The sequence below is a fragment of the Aulostomus chinensis genome, chromosome 22 (assembly GCF_037954235.1).
Source record: "Aulostomus chinensis isolate RoL2024-O1b breed Wild chromosome 22, RoL_Achi_v1.0, whole genome shotgun sequence".
NCBI lineage: Eukaryota > Metazoa > Chordata > Actinopteri > Syngnathiformes > Aulostomidae > Aulostomus > Aulostomus chinensis.
The window spans coordinates 13102501-13121015 of record NC_141341.1 but is presented as its reverse complement, the minus strand read 5'-3'; the positions used below and the strand labels follow the sequence as shown (position 1 = coordinate 13121015).

The 18515-nt window shown below is 42.6% G+C and overlaps 1 protein-coding gene across 1 annotated transcript in view; it reads right to left on the bottom strand.

Moving 5' to 3' along the window:
- cpne4b (copine IVb) overlaps positions 1–18515 on the bottom strand; it is a 28191-nt gene that overhangs the window by 3244 nt on the left and 6432 nt on the right. The window contains exons 3-15 of the mRNA XM_086192590.1: positions 14672–14851; positions 10765–10836; positions 10436–10510; positions 9765–9848; positions 9560–9649; positions 6696–6794; positions 4568–4654; positions 4019–4078; positions 3706–3839; positions 3500–3554; positions 2272–2323; positions 1545–1678; positions 906–1142 (exon numbers count right to left, since the gene is read on the bottom strand). Coding sequence (XP_086048716.1) covers positions 906–1142; positions 1545–1678; positions 2272–2323; positions 3500–3554; positions 3706–3839; positions 4019–4078; positions 4568–4654; positions 6696–6794; positions 9560–9649; positions 9765–9848; positions 10436–10510; positions 10765–10836; positions 14672–14851 — 1359 coding nt within the window. The remainder of the gene's footprint in view (positions 1–905; positions 1143–1544; positions 1679–2271; positions 2324–3499; positions 3555–3705; positions 3840–4018; positions 4079–4567; positions 4655–6695; positions 6795–9559; positions 9650–9764; positions 9849–10435; positions 10511–10764; positions 10837–14671; positions 14852–18515) is intronic.

Genomic DNA, 18515 nt, shown 5'->3' with positions numbered 1-18515 from the left:
CAGTTCATGACGAACATTTTGATTACAACTTTTCAGATTTGTATTCATTAAAATACTGAGTTCGGTTTTTTTTCGTCTTTTTTTTTAAGACGGATGTAAAATGATTTCAGATTTTTCAGCTCGCAGCACGTGACATCGCTCAAATGCTGAAAGACAGCCTTACAAACAAACAAAAAAGCCTCGAACAACTTTCTCTCGGTCCCACAGTTTCAAACCTTCATAGACAAATTTCATAAATGTAGAGAAACGTGTTTTCTGTCAGCTGGTGTTGTCCTCATTGTGAAAGGACTTGCCATTTTTGATTCAACAGCCTCCGAGTACAGAGAGCGCTCTCCCAAAGCCCCTTTGATTGCCATGTTAAACTGAGCTCCCTTCTGCCTGTTCTACTTTAAAAAAAAAAAACTATGCTGCTTTCTCCATCTTTCAGTTTATTTCAGCAGCTCACATCCACTCATTCATATTGCATCTTCTGCAGGAAATACAGACTCTAGTTCATAATTGTGCATGTTCAGACTGAAGTAGAAGCATTGTTTCATCGGGTTTTTGTATTCAAATTAAAAGTTGTCTTTGTCGCATTGCTGTTAAATGTCTTGTTCTGTAAATGGATGGTTGTCCACAGAGGAACATTTCTTATGCCCTTTAAAGTTGTTATTCTGCTTAGAAAGCTCTGAAGTAAACAGTCTGATATCAGCGATAGTTATGTTGCCTGAGGAGATGAAGCCTCTCCTGGTATAAAAATAGAAGGAACAGCATCCTGTGCAAAACTATGTTACAAACTCATTCTGCTGCATACGGTTAGAGTGTGTATGTCTCGATATTGCCCGACCTCTCTGGAGACTTCGTCATATTCTCTGCCTTGAATGCATTTATCAACTCTACAACCCCTTGTCCCCGCTGCCACCCACATGCTTGAAATCCTTGAAGGGGACAAACTGGACGATGTCACGGAGGACAGGCTCTCCCTTGGGAGAACGCAGGATGCCGTCGTCGCCATCCAAAATCTGCATGTCTGTGAAGTCTGCGTTACCCACGCCGACGATAATGACGGACATGGGTAGGTGGGAGGCGTGCACTATAGCCTCCCGTGTGTCTGCCATGTCAGTGATGACGCCGTCTGTGAGGATCAGCAGGATGAAGTACTCCTGGTGGGACGTGGAAAGGCGGATTGGAGGTGGAAGGGGGGGGGTGTGGACAAGAACAGGGAGGAGAAGCAAGATTGATGAAAAAGGGGGGGAGGGATACATGTTCGATGAATTTTACAGTTGAAAAGTGGTGACTTGTCAGGCGCTAATTTGAATAAAACTCATTCTAAGTCACTCGAGAGCTGCAGAGAAGCGGGAGGAATTAAGGCAGAGAGAAATTTATGCTCACAAATTTATGTCTCGAATTAAATTAATATCAATCACTTCTCGCCTCTTCTGCGCTATACTTTGTCACATCTTTTACCGCCTCTCATCTCTCAGTTTTTTTTCATGCTGTTCTCTCTCCATTTGTCTTCTCTTTGTGTCTCCCTGTGTCAAGCACAAAAACATTTTCTCTCTCACCATGGCCTCTTTGGTGTGCATCTCCTCGGAGGCAGACGAGGCCACTTTCTGGATGATGGGGGCGATGTTGGTGGGGCCGTAAAGCTGGATTTTAGGAAGGCAGTTCTGGTAGGCCTCCACCACACCTTGGATTCCTGCAACACACATACAGTTGCTCCCTGACTGTACATGACAATGCACTGAGGAATTTGTGATTGCATTCCAAGGTGACTGAGCATTAAAAAGAAAAAAAATGCATTCCATTATAGACTGCACATGAACTCACACACAAACACACACACACACACACACACACACACACACACACACACACACACACACACACACACCTTCACGGTTGGGTCACAGCAATGTGGAGGGAAGAGAGAAGAAGCCCATTTCACACATACAGATGAGTGTTGTTTTTCTCTGCATCTTAGAGCCTGAAATACTTCCTTCAGCACAGTGAAAAATCTCCAGGCTACACATGTGTGTTTCAGTGTGTGTGTGAGTGTGTGTGTGTGTGTGTGTGTGCGCACGTGCACGTGCGTGCGTGTGTATTAACGTGCTATAGAAAGGCAGAGAATGGGGCTGGTGGGGATACAGAGGGAGAAATAAGCTCCTGACAGAGGGATGTGAAATGTGAAGACACCTGCAGCTGTGGTACCGCAGGACAGCTCCAGTCCTCTGATGTATGTGGGGGCACATGCTTGTGCAAGTAAGCGTGTGTTTGTTTATGGTAACTCACCAGCACATTCAGGATTGTCTTCATCAAAGTTCACAGCAAAATCATGGGAAACCTTCATTTGGGGGCAGAGAAGACGAGGCCTTTAAGTGCCAATCCACATTTATTACAATTCAACGCAATCGTGCATCATATTTTCACATAAATGAATGAACATCCTTCCCATTCAAGCATTCCCCAAATAAGCACAAACAGTTCTCATTAGGCTCAGAGCGGCCTGGTTATTCTCTGCATGCCGTTTCTATACGGCGACATTATCGCGCTGTATGCTGTGCGGCCAAAACGACCTACAGTCTTCGTCTAACTTGAATGTGGATAAATAATTGAATTGTGTAGCTCTTATGCACTTTTCTGAACAAATTAATTATTTAGCAGGGGGTCCGTCCAATTGTGGCAGAGTGACAAGTTTTTTTTATGGGGTCCTGTGACACTCAGTGCAATTTATCCACGATTTTCACAGCTGAAATGAGTAGCAGAGGCTATGATGTAATGTTCCCCTCTACAGGAACATGCAACCTTTTTAAGCAACGCTCTTATTTTCCATCCTCCCCAGGAGTCAAAAAGAAGACAGGAACCTTTCTCTACTCTGCGCAAGAATTAGAGATCCACAGAGACTGGCTGACTGCCAGTTAGCTTAGCGCAATGAATGGTAGTGGGTGGGAAGTGCTACCTCGGTTAGAACTCGTCAATTATGCTTTTCTCCAAGTTTTTTCCCTTCATTGATAAAGTTGTGCAAAACCATGTTCTGAAATTACCAGATTTAATTTTAGAATTACAGGCATAGTCAGAACTACTTCCTTGACTAGGCGCAGTGATTTGGTGCAGCACTTCAAGAGGCCCATTGTAACGTCGGCCCAAAAAAATTGTTTATTGATAACAAGAAGAGAAATTGCTGCTAATCATAAACAAATTTGTAAGAGAGGATGAGGAGTTCCTCAGGACAAATCAATATCCTCCCTCTGATCTATTTGATGACTCTGGACGGTGCAATGCTAACACTCCCCATCCACTACCATTGACTGCGCTAAGCTACATAGCCAACGTCTGTGTGTTTCAGCTCCCTAATGCACAAACAGAGGACAGAAGTGAATCTTTCTTCTTGTCTGGCTCCAAAAAAGTTGATCTGTTTCTTTAAAGTTTGGAATTTGCTTGTTATCAAGATCAAGCTGTGCTTACAAAATCTAAACCAGCTGCTAAACCCATACATATAGAGACATCATCACTGACCTACCTTGAAATCAGGTGGTATTAAAGCTCCAAAACCAAACGCAGGGAACATTTTATCACTAGAGGAAAAGAGACACAAAATTGAGTGTGTGTGTGTGTGTGTGTGTGTGTGTGTGTGTGTGTGTGTGTGTGTGTGTGTGTGTGCGCGCGTATGTGGGTTTGTGTGTGTGTCAGATTTAGGTGAATGATGATGGATGGAGCTGCCGCTACCTGTCATAGTCTTGGCAGATTTCCCCTACAGCCACCAGAGCTTTGAGGTACTCATTGGGTTGGTAGGGGTGGATGTAATGGAGGGAGCAGCTGTTTCTGGGATCCCCGTTGGAGGCTGTGAAGTCTATTGCCACCTGGGACAAAAGCACACGCGCACACATACACACACACACACACACACACACACACACACACACACACACACACACAAATACAACATATATACAGTATGCTCACATAGCACGAGTGGGCACAGACAAAGAAGTGACATGCTGCTTTGAATATTGTGTAGATTCTGTGTGACAGAACCTACCGTGAACTGAATCTGACAGCCCCCCATGATGTAATCCAAGAAGGAATACATCTTGATGATCTGTCATGGGAAATATATATAGAATCAACATTCATGCACTCTATGTTTGATGTGCTCAGCAGCAGATATTCCATTATCTGACGAATAGAACAGAAAATCCACTATGTTTTGATAATCTGTTTATTGTCGTAAATCAAGTAGAAACAGCAAACATTTATGAGTTTGGTAAATATGAAACGTATTTTACAAATTTATAAATCAAATGTAATTTGATTTATAAATTTGTAAAATACGGTATAATATATATATATTTTTTATATATAAATTGGTAAATATGAAACGTATTTTACAAATTTATAAATCAAATGTAATTTTGGAAGAAGTTATCTTGGCCTTTGAGAAACTGGGTGGACCATTTTTTGTTATTATCTGTCATTTTACACCCGAAACAAGTAAACAACTACGCAATAAAGTTACAAAGAAATAAATATGAAAACATAGTAGATCGTAAAATATCAGATATCAAGGAATGATATTGCGTTACTTCACCTTACAGTGGTTGAGAATGACAGTACCAGAGTTTCTATAATTCTTCTTCTTCATCTGGTATTTTGGGTTGATGCACTCCCACTGAATCTGCCCACACACACACACACACACACACACACACACACACACACACACACACACACACACACACACACACACACACACACACACATTTATAGTTGATGGAGCATGTTTTGGTGTGATTAGAGGTGGAACTATTTTCCTATATATATGTAGCATGTATATATGCAATTTGCCTGAATATAAAAAAAAATAATAAAAAAGGCTTCCATGCTGATTCAAAAACACATTTTCACATTTATGGCCAAAGTTGGAACACGGGAGCTGAATTTCATCCAGAACTGTCCCTGAGTTTCATTAGGAATGTGGGAGTGTTTCCCCGTTTCCTCTTTTCCTCGGGTCTCCTGTTTCTCTGTGTTGGTGTGTATTTATTCATGTGTGTATAGTCTCCTGACACTTCCTGATTACACCTCCTGCATACACGTCTGCACACCTGCCATCCATCAACTCATCAGCTGCACAGTTTATCTTCCTCACTCTCCCTCCATTCATCAGGCGATGATTGTTCCTGCCAGAACGGCAGTCACTCGCTCTTGGCAACATCTTTCCCTGTGTTATTATTCACCTGTTCTATTCATGCCTTCCTCTGTTCACCCTGGGTTTCCCTGCTTGGCTGCCTGGCAGACTACCTTCCTAAATCCCCCTCTGGTTACGGTAAATTAACCTTTTCTTACGAAGCGATAAAAAGCAGGCAGGAGTCTTGTGTTTGTGCCTGTTTCTTACAGTAATGCCGTTTTTTTCAAAACTGCATTACTTTTGTTTTGCCTCCAGAATGCAGAAGAGCCAGCCACGAAGGTTTAGCTTGAAGCTAATCGAGTTCCACGGGTGGTAGAGGGGCTGTCGAGCAACCAAAGGGTCTGGTTCGATACACATTTCTCACGGTGACCATGTTGAAGTATCGCTGAGCAAGATACTGATCCCCTAATTACTCCTGATGGCCCTGCGACGGACTGATGGGCCGTCCAGGGTGAACCCCGCCTCTCACCGAATGTCAGCTGGGATAGGCTCCAGCCCCCTCCCCCCGCGACTCTTAACGGCTAAACAGTATAGAAAATGGATGGATGGATTAATCGAGCCCCATCGTTACCAACTACAAGCAACAGCAAAACTGTCCTAAAGTGTCAGTCTTCAAACTTTAAAGTGCATCGTCTGGTCTAATCCACATCTTATTTGTCCAGCTGAACGCTTAGAAACGCACAAAAACTCTAATTTGTACTAAAACAAATGGCTTTTTTTTTTTTTGGAAAGCTCTGCTGTTGTTGATAGAGAGAGTAGCTATGGGGCACCATTAGCTTCAAGCTAAACATGTGTGACTGGCTCTTTCTGCATTCTTCACAAGGACATCTTTGTGAGTACTTAGAAATCAAATCAAATTTTTGGTGTTTTTTCAACTACAACAGACATCAAGAGCTATAAGAGCTTAGATAGATAGGTTAAGTTTATACAGGGAGCACATGAGGAGATTTTACAGTGAAAGTGAATTTTAGTGCTTACGCTAATGAAAAATATTGTTTGTATTGAATTTATTTTCAATATAATCCATTCATTTTCTTCCGCTCATTCTATTAAGAGCCTATCCCAGCAGCCTTTGGGCGAGAGGTGGGGTTCACCCTGGACAGGTCCCCAGTTCATTACAGGGCCAACACATAGAGACAGACAACCATTCACACTCACAGTCACACCTACAGTCAATTTAGGACACACAGGAACAGGGAGAACATGGAGACTCCACACAGAAAGATCCTGTGATGGAGCCGGGGCTCGAACCCAGAACCTTCTTGCTGTGAGGCGACAGTGCTGACCACTGCACCACCGCGCCGCCCTTCAATATAATGTTTATGGTTATTTTAGTAACTTAGAAATATCAACTACCTCACTATCCAAATATTTGTTTGTAATGTACTGGTGAGTTTGTGCACTTCCAGACATTCGTCTGTTGGTATAGAAAATGTGAGTATGGCAACAGTTTTGAAATTTTGAACTGACAAAAATGGGAGTGAGTAGGAAACTATGAACTATGAACCAGTTTGTGTGTGCTTTTTCTTACCTGTTTGCCCTCCTGTTCGGCCCTCATCTCTTTAAAGGTGGTCTGAAACTCCCCAATAAAGTCATGTTTTCCATTAGAGTCCCAATCCCAAACCGTGCACTGGATAAAAAAAACACAAAGAGACTTTCATTCAGCAAGGCTACAATACACACACACACACACACACACACACACACACACACACACACACACAGGTTACAGGCATGTGGGGAAATGCCATGCTGAATGATTGATGAGATGTTGGTTGGGGGCAATGGAGCAGTGAAATATTAATCTGAAGATGCTGAGAGAGATGCGGCATAAGAGAAAGCTTGATGTGTGTGTGTGTGTGTGTGTGTGTGTGTGTGTGTGTGTGGGCGTAAGAGTTTACTTGTCTCTTAGGAGCTACTAGACAGGATAAATGGCTGCAATCACCAGTGAAATGTCGGGGTCAGTGGGCCAAGGTGCATCATAAACAGTCCTATAATTTTGAAAAACACCAATATCAGGGCTGTCACATAGAGTTTGTACAATCAATTATATTCAATAAATATGGTAACACACTCACATATGGAAGTGCTTCTATCCCAGACAGATGCTTAATAACTGTTCTTTTTTTTAGGCCATATGCGACCTTTGTGTTCGAGGTTACTCAAACCACAGCAATCAGGATCTTACAAGGGTTGATTATAAACAACAACCTGCACTAATCCCCTTATTATGTGTACCACTTAAGTACCTGTACTGTATGTGTGCCTTTGTGTATGTTTGCATGGGGTTGTGTTTTTATGTGCGATGGAGTATATGAGCCTTGTTTTCCTTGTCAAGATGCTGAAGGCTGCGTGGGACAGTAATGAAAAAGTGAATACTTTAACTATGTGATGGAGAGACGGAGACCAGTGGAGGGGAAGATACGGATGAGAAGAAATACAAAGGAAGAGACAGCCAGACACTGCAGATGAGGGTTATGCATTTATGCAGTGGTCAGTAAAGGGAGCACTCGTCTGAATAGAAATCTCAGCCCTGCCACACCATTTCTCACTATAGCAAGAAGCCTCAGACAGGTAGTCCTGGAAACCATAACCAATGTGTGTGTGTGTGTGTGTGTGTGTGTGTGTGTGTGTGTGTGTGTGTGTGTGTGTGTGTGTGTGCATGCGCACCTGAGCATGTGTTAGCCCTTTCTCCTGCTGTCAGGAGCCATGCAGAGTTAAGACACCTCTGAATATTTAATGATCAAGCTCATGTTTATTCAGGCAAAGAATAACTGTTAGGAGCTGATTTGCGGCCACCACCATCACTCACTAACACACACACACACACACACACACACACACACACACACACCACACAGCAGCTACACTCATCTATTCTATTCTTAAAATAACATCAAGAAATGGAGCGAATGACCTGAACTCAACCTGTGACTGGGAGAGCGGAAGAGTGGAAGGAGATGAGTGTAGCTGCTGTGTGACTAGTGACTAGTAAGTGTGAGTTTCAAATTTTAGAGTGATTAGACAAGGCTATACAATGCATGTTGTCGTCAGAGGGCTCCAGCCCTTGATGCAGCCTCAGGAACCAGGCTCACCCATGGGTGAGTTCAACTCTAAAGACGCAACAATAGTTGCACGAGTGATCATCAGGAGGTAGCTGAGCGACATCTAACGGTCACATAAGAAGGACCTGATGAACGACAACAAACTGAAGTCTCAATCTTCAGGGGAGATGAAGACTCTCGTGGATAAGAAGAGCGAAAGAAAAAAGAACTTCATTTGCAAACAGACTGACAGAGCAGCAAGTCTTTGTCTGGTGATGAGTAAATCCAAGCATTAAGTCCACAAAGACAGGAAGATATCAAGGAAGTCTCTCACTTGCAACTTCAACTCTCAGATCCTGTGGGTGTGGCTGTGAATCTCAGCCAGCGGGGAACCAGTTGGAACATTCTGGAGGTGACCAAGGACCCTACCCACCTGATTAACATCAACATTTTTGGAGAGACGATGGTTGTCCTTCCCTCATGCAGCCATGTTGTCTTCTTTTCTTACAGGTGATGAAGTGGTGATTGAAATCTGAGGCTGAATAGTTGATTGTGGCTGTAGAGGACGATAATGAGGATGGGACCCAGCAGCGGAGGAGGTCCCTCTGACCAATAATGTGCAACCAATCTCAGAGGATGGAGACTCCCTGGATGATCATGGGATGAGGGACCTAAAGAAGGTAGTGGTGGCCAAGGCAAAGACCCACTTGTCTGTGGGGGAGCTGCAGGAAACAATTGACCATCTTACTGAGAAGGTCTGGGCCAAAGCCAAGAGGGTAGAGTTTGACGTAACTACAAAAACATTTAAAAATGGTGGTTTTAAATGACCTGCTAGACCAACAGGGGTATGTTGAGGCAGTTGCTGGCAAAGGATACATTGTCTCCTTATTTAAGAGCCACGTGCTACAGGTGCACCAGCATCTGCTCTTCCTTGTCTGCAAGGGGCAAAGTTGTCTGCAGGCCTTCTAGAAGCAGAAACAGCAGGACCACAGGCGTTTGGTCAGGGTCGCTGATCTTACCACTATAATAGCTCACCGTGCCGGGTGTGGCGGACATTGGAATTTAGAAATCATTTAAACTGAGATATTCTGAATAGCTTTTTTAAAAATTTTTAAATATTCTTACCAGTTTTCATGGATTCTTTTATTCCAATACCACACATGCATTTGCTTCTTCCAAAATACAAAAACATGATCAAGTTTCTTAATTTCAGCAAAAATCTGTTGGAAAAAGCATTAACTTTTGGTCAAGGGAACTCATGGGGATCCTTACTTCCTGGCTGGTACACCAAAATTCATCACCCCTGCAGGGCTCACTGAAGAAGGCCTACAATCACAAACTGCAGACTCACCTTTAATTCTCGTTCATGGTCCCCACTGCAGAGAGTGTTCAATGAAACTTTGAAGGACTTCCAAACTGGGCTCAGGTTGTTCATGACCGTCTGAACACATATAAACATCCATGAATCCAAGATCAGAGTTTTTCAACATCCGTGTGTTTGTGTGTGTGTGTGTGTGTGTGTGTGTGTGTGTGTGTGTGTGTGCTATCATAATTACCTCTGTTCTGTGCACGAGTGACTCCGTCCCATCATCATTTATTCTGAAAATCTCTAGGAAAGGGTCTGACTTGCTGAAGAAGTCCTTCAGAGAGAAAAAGCATGTAAAGCAAAACCTCCCAACACCCTTTGATCACCATAAATCATTCACACACTTACAGAATCATTATTTCACTCTATTTCTTTCTTTTTTCTACCACCCATCACTTTCCTGTCCTAACCAATTTGTCTGCCCCTCCCTTGCTTTCCTCCATCCTTCCCCTAAGGCACAACTTGTTTGGATTAGTCATCCATGGCTGTGCATGTGTGCGTGCATGTGACGGTTGAAAATTAATAAAGTTATCTATGTGTGTGTGTGTGTGTGTGTGTGTGTGTGTGTGTGTGTGTGTGTGTGTGTGTGTGTGTGTTTGTAGTGAGAGATAGGAGGGGTTATTGGGAAGGGGGGTGCCCACCTATCTCAGCAGGCCTCCTTTAATTCCTGATTGTACTTATGTGTATTGTGGGTAGGTTGCTCCCTCACCCAATCCCATGGCCCTTCGCCCACACACACACACACACACACACACACACACACACACACACACACACACACACACACACCTACCTATTTCTAACATCATATCTAGTGGACAAACAGGCGTTGTGAGTTGTTTTGAAAGTAATCATACAAACCTTGTCATCTAGCTTACGAGCACTGAAGGAGAGTTCAACATAATCATCATTACCAGACAACTCCTCCGCTGTCACCTTTTGACGAGGAGAGGGAGACACACACGCACGCACACACACAGACACACACACGCACACACACACGCGCACACATACACACACGTAGAGGAATAAGTTCAGAGAAAATGAGATGGAAATGAGGTACAGAGCAGACTGAACAGGCAACATCATCAAATTAATTATCCCAAGAGTGTCTGAGTGCAAGAGGTGGTGTGTTCATGGGATTTGTGCACGTGTGTGTGTATGTGTTGACTTTGGACAAGGTGTCATACCATTATGGAAGACTTTCCAGCAGTGTTTCCCTGTTTGAGTAGAGCTTTGGTCAGTTTCCTCTGTGAAACAATCTGAAACCAAACAGAGAAACATCAGTTAAAGTACACCTTGGAGGACAGCTTGTCCTCTTCATGTCACGCTGCTGTTACTTAGGGCGTGTTTCCACTGGCTCACTTTGGCTTGGCCCCATTTCCACTGGCCCCAACACAGTAGGAACCGTTACCATTTTGGTCCCTGCTCCACTGGGGTTCCAAGCGACCAGAGCAGGGACTAAAATGTGACATAAACACATAGCGGGGCGCTGATTGGGTAACTTACCCGCTTACATCTTCTTCTTCATATCATCTCGGCGGAATACTGGTCGGTTGCTTGGTAAAGTCTTTTATACTTTTCTTGGGTGCTCTGTTTCACCGCTTGAAGCCTTGTCTGTCTGTCGTCCCTCACTTTCAGTCTAAGCAAAAAACACAGACCGAGCAACAGGCATAACGCTGCCTCCATGTTGTCTAATGTTGTTGTGTCGCACACAAATTCCACCAGGGAACTCTTGGCCGGTGAGTCCACCCAAGCTGACGTGGTACCCAGTGCTAGTGGAAACACACCCATACCGAGCCATATAGACCTGACCCCACCCGATCCGAGCCGAAGTGAATCAGTGGAAACGCGCCCTTAGTTTTGTATTGTAAGTTTGTAAGTGATACTTCAATCAAGACGTTTTTTTGCATTTTAAATATTCACAAATAGGTCTCTTCAGCGGGGCTGCACAGTCGTGCAGTGGTCAGCACTGTGGCCTCACAGCAAGAAGATTCCGGGTTCGAGTCCCGGCTCGGGCGCGGGATCTTTCTGTGTGGAGTTTGTATGTTCTCCCCGTTCCTGTGTGGGTTCTCTCTGGTACTCCGGCTTCCTCCCACCGTCCAAAGACATGCAATTGGGGACGAGGCTGATTGATACTCTAAATTGACCGTAGGTGTGACTGTGAGTGTGAATGGTTGTCTGTCTCTATGTTGGCCCTGCGATGGACTGGCGACCTGTCCAGGGTGAACCCCGCCTCTCGCCTGTAGATGCTGGGATAGGCTTCAGCCCCCCCCATGACCCTTACTAGTAAGGAATAAACGGAAGATGACAATGGATGGATGGTCTCTTCAGCTTACAAAGAAGGTTTTCCCACCTGCATTACTTCTGTATAGCCCGAATGCAGAAAAACATTAAAAATTTTAAAATCAAATCAAATAAATGTTTTGGTTTTTTAGCTGGAAGCTAACAGCTACAGCAACAAAACAGCAAAACTGCCCAAAAAAACATCCATTTATAAACTCTTAAAAACATTATTCAGAAAAATCCTGGTCTTCTTTGTCCAGCTGTATGCCCCAGGCGGGTTAGGGTTTGTACATTCAAATCAAAGTGTTTGTTGATTACTTAGCGCACAGCTGAGGAGACAGCTAAAGAGGATGTCGACATTGCGCTTGTATTTTTGGACAGTTCCACTGTTGTTAGCCGGCAGTGGCTCTTACCTCCAAGCTAAATATCCATAGCTGGCTTTTTCTGCGTTCAGGAGTCACAAAGGAGTAACTGGGTGGTGAAGAAAAACCGCAGTGAACTCATTAAGTACTGTAAGGGCTACAAAGGCAGAATACACTTTCTGGGTATTTAGTTTTAGCTGCCTACCAACAAATCGTGCAGAAACAGCAGCATGTACCACGCGTACTCGTGGTTTTCTGTGCTGGGAGGGAGTGCTCACATTTATACACAGAGGTCAGTGAAATCCCTCGAGTGTCAGCTGATTTATTGAGACAAGGACAGTTGACTTTCAGTGGGATCAGCAATGGAAGCTACTCTATCGCTGTCAATCAGGGAGGGTAACTTGATTTTGTGTCAACAACTAGACATTAGAGGTGCTCAACACGTCTTTTCTGATTGGGGGCTGACAACACAAATGTCTACAAATGCGTCTACGAGTGTGAGAAAGTGCTAGATGATTAAACAGAATGGGTAGAAGTACTTCTTAATCTAGTTTTATGACACAAGTTATTGATTTTGTCCGTCCCGTTCTCATAGACGCGATATCTCAGGAACATCTTGAGATTTCATTCAATTTGGCATAAATATCCCCTGGGACTCGAAGATGACTTGAAGATATTTTGATGGTCAAAGGTCAAAAGTCAAGGTCATTGTTAATGTCTCCTCACATAAACAATACCTCTGGAATTCCTTGAGGAGATTTCTTCAAATTTGGACTTGAGAGTGAACTGAAAAGATTTTAGCAGTCAAAGGTAGAGACCACTTTGGCAGGAACACGTTGTAGGTTTGAAATATATCACATTTCATTATAAAATATAGCAAGGGGACAAGAGAGTTATTATAGTCATTGTGTTAAATATGATCTGCTAGGTGCAAATCCAAGATGGTAGCAAGAGGTGGACTTCTCAGGGAAACTGAAGTGTGAAGTGGCTTAAAATTGCATTCTTCCTGAAGGCCATCAGGGGGCGACTCCACTGATCGTAAAAAGAAGACAATGTATGGAATAAAAGAAAAAGCGACCCAAACTGTGACTTGATTTATTATTTTTGTAACCATTTCTAAGTGAGATTCCTGTTTTTTATGTCTTCATCAATGAATCATGGTATTCATTTGGAAAACTTGGTCCCGTTTAGAATGAAACAGACGATAAAGCAGGGTGTGTTTTCGCTGTATGTGACAGCGATAATAACATAAAAGTGCAATAACATTATGTAGTACACAAAATCTTGACACAAAACCTGTGATACAGTGCTTCCAATGCTGTTACATTACACCGATACAAATCAGTGTCTTGTTGGACAAAGCCCTGGAAAGGCTTCTATAACCAACTGTTGCGGTTGTGCACCCAGACAATATGTAAGCAACACGCTATCCTGTTTCACTAAACGTCTGACTTCAAAATCCTTCTTCTTCTTCAATTACTGACAATTGTAAAGCCACCAGCTTTGTGCTACTGATAGCGTCTGTGACAATGAAAGCTGCAATCTTTAGGAAACAGTCTGCAGCTCTTTGTAACTCTTCCCTCTCTCTTTCTGTGTGCTATTTCCAACGTTAAGCTGGTGAGCTAGAATTTCTCCAAATCAACTAATTAATTAGCACAAATGTAATTACATTCCATCTTCTTAATTGCCCGTGGATATCTAGCAAAACACATAAATAGTGCACATCTTTAAATATTGATTACAACATCATTAAGAGGGAGCAACAACACCATTAAACAAGGTCGTGTGTATCATAATGCACATATTCATGCTTCGACAAACACCGGGAGATGAAAGCAACCCTGAAGCTTTAACTTAGGGTTCAAGGACACAGAGTGAAGGACCTCAGTGGAAAATGTCTCACCCTAAGAGTTACTCTTTGACCCTATTTAGAGTACAAATTACTGGGAACATCAGTCACATCCACAGTAAACTCCATACTAAAGTACAAACATGGCTCTCCCTGGCCTGCATCCTGACATGTACATAGACTTGCATGCTCTGCACAGGTAAATAGAACACCGACTGTGAGTGAGCTACCATTTGCTGGTTGTACCGAAGCGCACACGCTGATGCAAATGAATGCTCTCATGTCATGCACTCACCTGTCCAGGCACGCTCACATCAAACACCTCTCTGGTTCTAACGGTGAGTACACTCTAACACGTGTTCAGAGGATCTGTGAATCGTCACTGGCGTGCACCACTTGGCATGTGCAGTGACCTGCTAACATGCCATTTCACACGCTGTCATATAACCTTGACTCCTGCAGGACTTCTGGTTTATTCATTAGTACACAGCGGAGGGAGACAGTAGTAGGTAAGCGTGTCTAAAAGGTTCAGAGTAAATCAGGTTATTCACACTGATCTAAATGAAATCGAGTGGTTATAATGTCAGAGGAGGTACCGACCTGACCTAAGGTGCACTCCATGGCCCCCAGGAAGTCCGCATCACGGAGGCCATTGTTACCAGAGCTAATATCGTGAAGTTCAAAGCGAAGCCTCTGAACCTCTTCAAAGTAGTAATCTACCAAGAAGACTTTGGAGAAGACGGGGCCACTGCTGCTGCGGATCACCTCTGTACGGTCCACCTGGACACACACACGAACACACACACAACTCCTAGTTAAGAGAATTTCAATTAATGTTTGGCATCTAAAACAGATACAATTACAAAGTCAACTCAGAAAAATAAAGCTCATTTCCTGTGAATACAAATGAATGTAACAATTTTTTTTCATGAAAGATTATATGGATTCTATTTTGGCCACTTGGGGGAAGCATAAACTACACTGACTAAATACATTTTTATTTGATGTTGCAAACCTGTTAGCAAAGTCTACCAGCAGTTTGGGCACAACTTAATAAATTATCTGGAATTTTGTATTCGTCCGGCTGATGAATGTAAGTTAATGTCACACTCCAAGAAATAACATCTTGCCAATACTGATATCTAATTTGCCATCTCATTACACACAGCACATAACAGAGTCACTAAATAAGTAGCCTTGCAATCAGATAAAGGAGGGGTTTGCTTCAGAATAATCCAACTTTCAGAGTGGATTCTCTTTAATGACTGATCTTTTACTCATTACAAGCAAAAATGAAGTTAAGATGTATTTTTCTTTGGAACAAATTAAATGATCACTAAGACCAACTTACTTGTCGAGGTAGTTTGTTTCAAGAGCGCAAAACAGCGTCTTGATATTGGAACTCAAACGTTAATTTAAAATCGATAAATATCACAGTGTGCTTGCTGCCACATCTATTTGCAGTAAGGATGTAAGATGATATTGGTGTGTCACTGTGTCAGCAGATATTGATCATAATTTCAACATATCCGGATCCAATGGCTGATATTTCTAGGACTGTCCCAGTTTCGCTTAATGTGTTTTCCTGTCTGCACAATATGTGAATAACATGTAAACCTGTTTTATTACAGGTAATATCAATCAGATCACATCGGCCTGAATTAGCTGCAAAATATCTGTATACTGTACCAGTCCAATATCACGCATCCGTCATTGCCAGGTGTCCATTTGAAATCGGACTTGCCTCGACCTTAAACGTATTGGTCACCTGACCTCTCAACTGACCTTTCCTGTCAATCAAACATCAGCGTCTGCTAAGGTTGGTTCTGTTTTTGGTCTCTGTGTCTGTTGCTGAGCCGAAAGCGAGCGGTGGATTTTAAAAAAGTGTTTGTTTGTCTTTTTTTTGTTGTTGTTTTTTTTGGTGAAGCTGCTGCTTTTTCATAAAAGCTTACGATTGCAATGCTCGCTGTTTCTCTTTAAACTGTGTTTCTTTGTGGCGCTCTAAAGTTTACCGACGAGTAAGAATTATTCAACACAAAGACGCAGTTCATTGATTGGGAATCTCAACAGACCTTTCAGCACTGCAGCAATGAACACAACAGGCAGCAGCACATTGTTTACACTTATTAGCTTGAGGACTGGCACATAGATTTTTCTTGATGACTATATTTGAGTTGTTGGACTTCACAAAGACAGCCTCATGTGGGACCATTGATCTCACGTTTTCTTCTCTCGAACTGACGGACAAAAAAAGAAAGGAACGGAAAGCTGAACAAAAGTCGACCTCGACGTTGATAACAAAGACTAAGTAAGACCAGCAACAACAACTGGGTTCTTTTTACTGTTGATAACCACTTATCACACGAGCGCGCGCACGCACACACACACACACACACACACACACACACACACACACACACACACACACACACACACGAGAGAAACTGGTCTGGTTGATCAAAAAATACAATAAAACAAACAACTCTCAACAATCATCCAATTAAGAGCTCTGACTCTGATGGGTGGTGATACCAGCCACTGAGGGTCTTATCGTAATGCAAACATAAAGACCACACACACACACACACACACACACACACACACACACACACACACACACACACACACACACACTCACACACACGAGAGAGAAACTGGTCTGGTTGATCAAAAAATACAATAAAACAAACAACTCTCAACAATCATCCAATTAAGAGCTCTGACTCTGATGGATGGTGATACCAGCCACTGAGGGTCTTATCGTAATGCAAACATAAAGACCACACACACACACACACACACACACACACACACACACACACACACACACACACACACACACACACACACACACACACACACACACACATTTCTGTCTATAAGGGGATATTTTTGACATTCTCAAACTGCCCTTTAACTGCATCATAAGAATTTCTTTATTCCTCACTCCCTGTCTTACATGTATGGTTTATTTACAATTCTTCTTCTTGTCTCAGATCAGAATCGATATTCCTAATAACGACTTGTTCAGCCTCCTCACGTGCGCACATCATCAAAGCAATTCCTCATTCTTTTGAACAAACTGCAAATTCATTGACACACCCATGCAAATGATTCTGCACAATTTTCTTTTCTGTTTCTTACATTATCAGTTGTTTATGTCGGGTTGATGAAAATGTTTTATCTTGGCTCTCTGTTGAATAGTTTTCCATCCCGAAGTTCATCGCGTGAGTCATTACATGCAAAATACTTGAAATGGTTGTAACAATGTGTCAGGCATATTTTCTCGATCCGACTTTTTGGTAATTGAGTCCTGAATTGATGACTTGCTCTCAGGTGAATTTTGAATTCTACCAATAACAAGACAAAATTACAGTATAAACAATAAAAAAAAAAAGTAAATGTCTCTCGCCATCAGTGTCCCGCTTGTGGTAATGTGCAGCCTACTGCTGAAATTAAGATTTGCAAAAGAGGAAAAAGGGCTCCCGTGTGTATTTTCATCATAGTTTCCAACAGATAGAATCGAATAGAATAGTACAAATTTTATTGATCCCAGAGGGAAATTTTGACACTAAATGAATGTGACAATACTTACACTACACAGACTTATAGAGTTCACTGTTAAATTAACAAAATGCTTCAGCATTTTGGTAAACTAAAGAATTGTAAGTTACAGGCTTCTCCAAGTAATCCACTATGAGCTGCTGCTTGTGTGAATGGTTTGGAGAAATCCATTTTCTTTGGAGAAATGTACCGATTCAGCAGAGAAAAACTGCAAAATCAAAGTTGGTTCTTAAATGTGCAATTGTACACACACACACACACACACACACACACACACAGAAACACACACACATGCACCAGTGCAAAGCTATAAAATCGCCTTTTGTCTGACTTTCTGTGCAAGCTGAGGCGTCTGCAAGTAGACGGTGGCATTAAGGCCTGCGACAGCTTGTGTAAACGAGCGGCGCGTGGGTGGACGTCTGTTTGAGTGGGTCAGTGTAGCGCTGAGGATGAGCATGCGTGCGTGGGTGTGCGTATCTACATATTTCAAAGGGAGACCGTGCACTCAGCATATGTCTGTCATCCCCAGAGATAAGAGAAGAATGAGATGAAGACTCACTCTTTAAAGAAACTCCTCAGGATTTCTTTCTTCCCTCAAGATGCGCTTGTATAAAAAGGTGAAAGGTAACACGTGAATACTGCCACAGGTGAATGGAAATAAGGTGCCTCTTAATGGAGAATTCATTTGAAGTCCTTCAAACAGCAGGTGGGCCTTTGTAGGAACGGAAGCCATCATTTCTCATCATCTTAAACATCGACCCAAAAGGTTGTTGGAGATTTTTTTAATTGCGCCCTTTCAACACATTGTGTCTCTACTTCTTTGGAAAACTACAGATGAAACTGTACATTTTCTATTTCCAAGGTGACAAAGAAAATAATG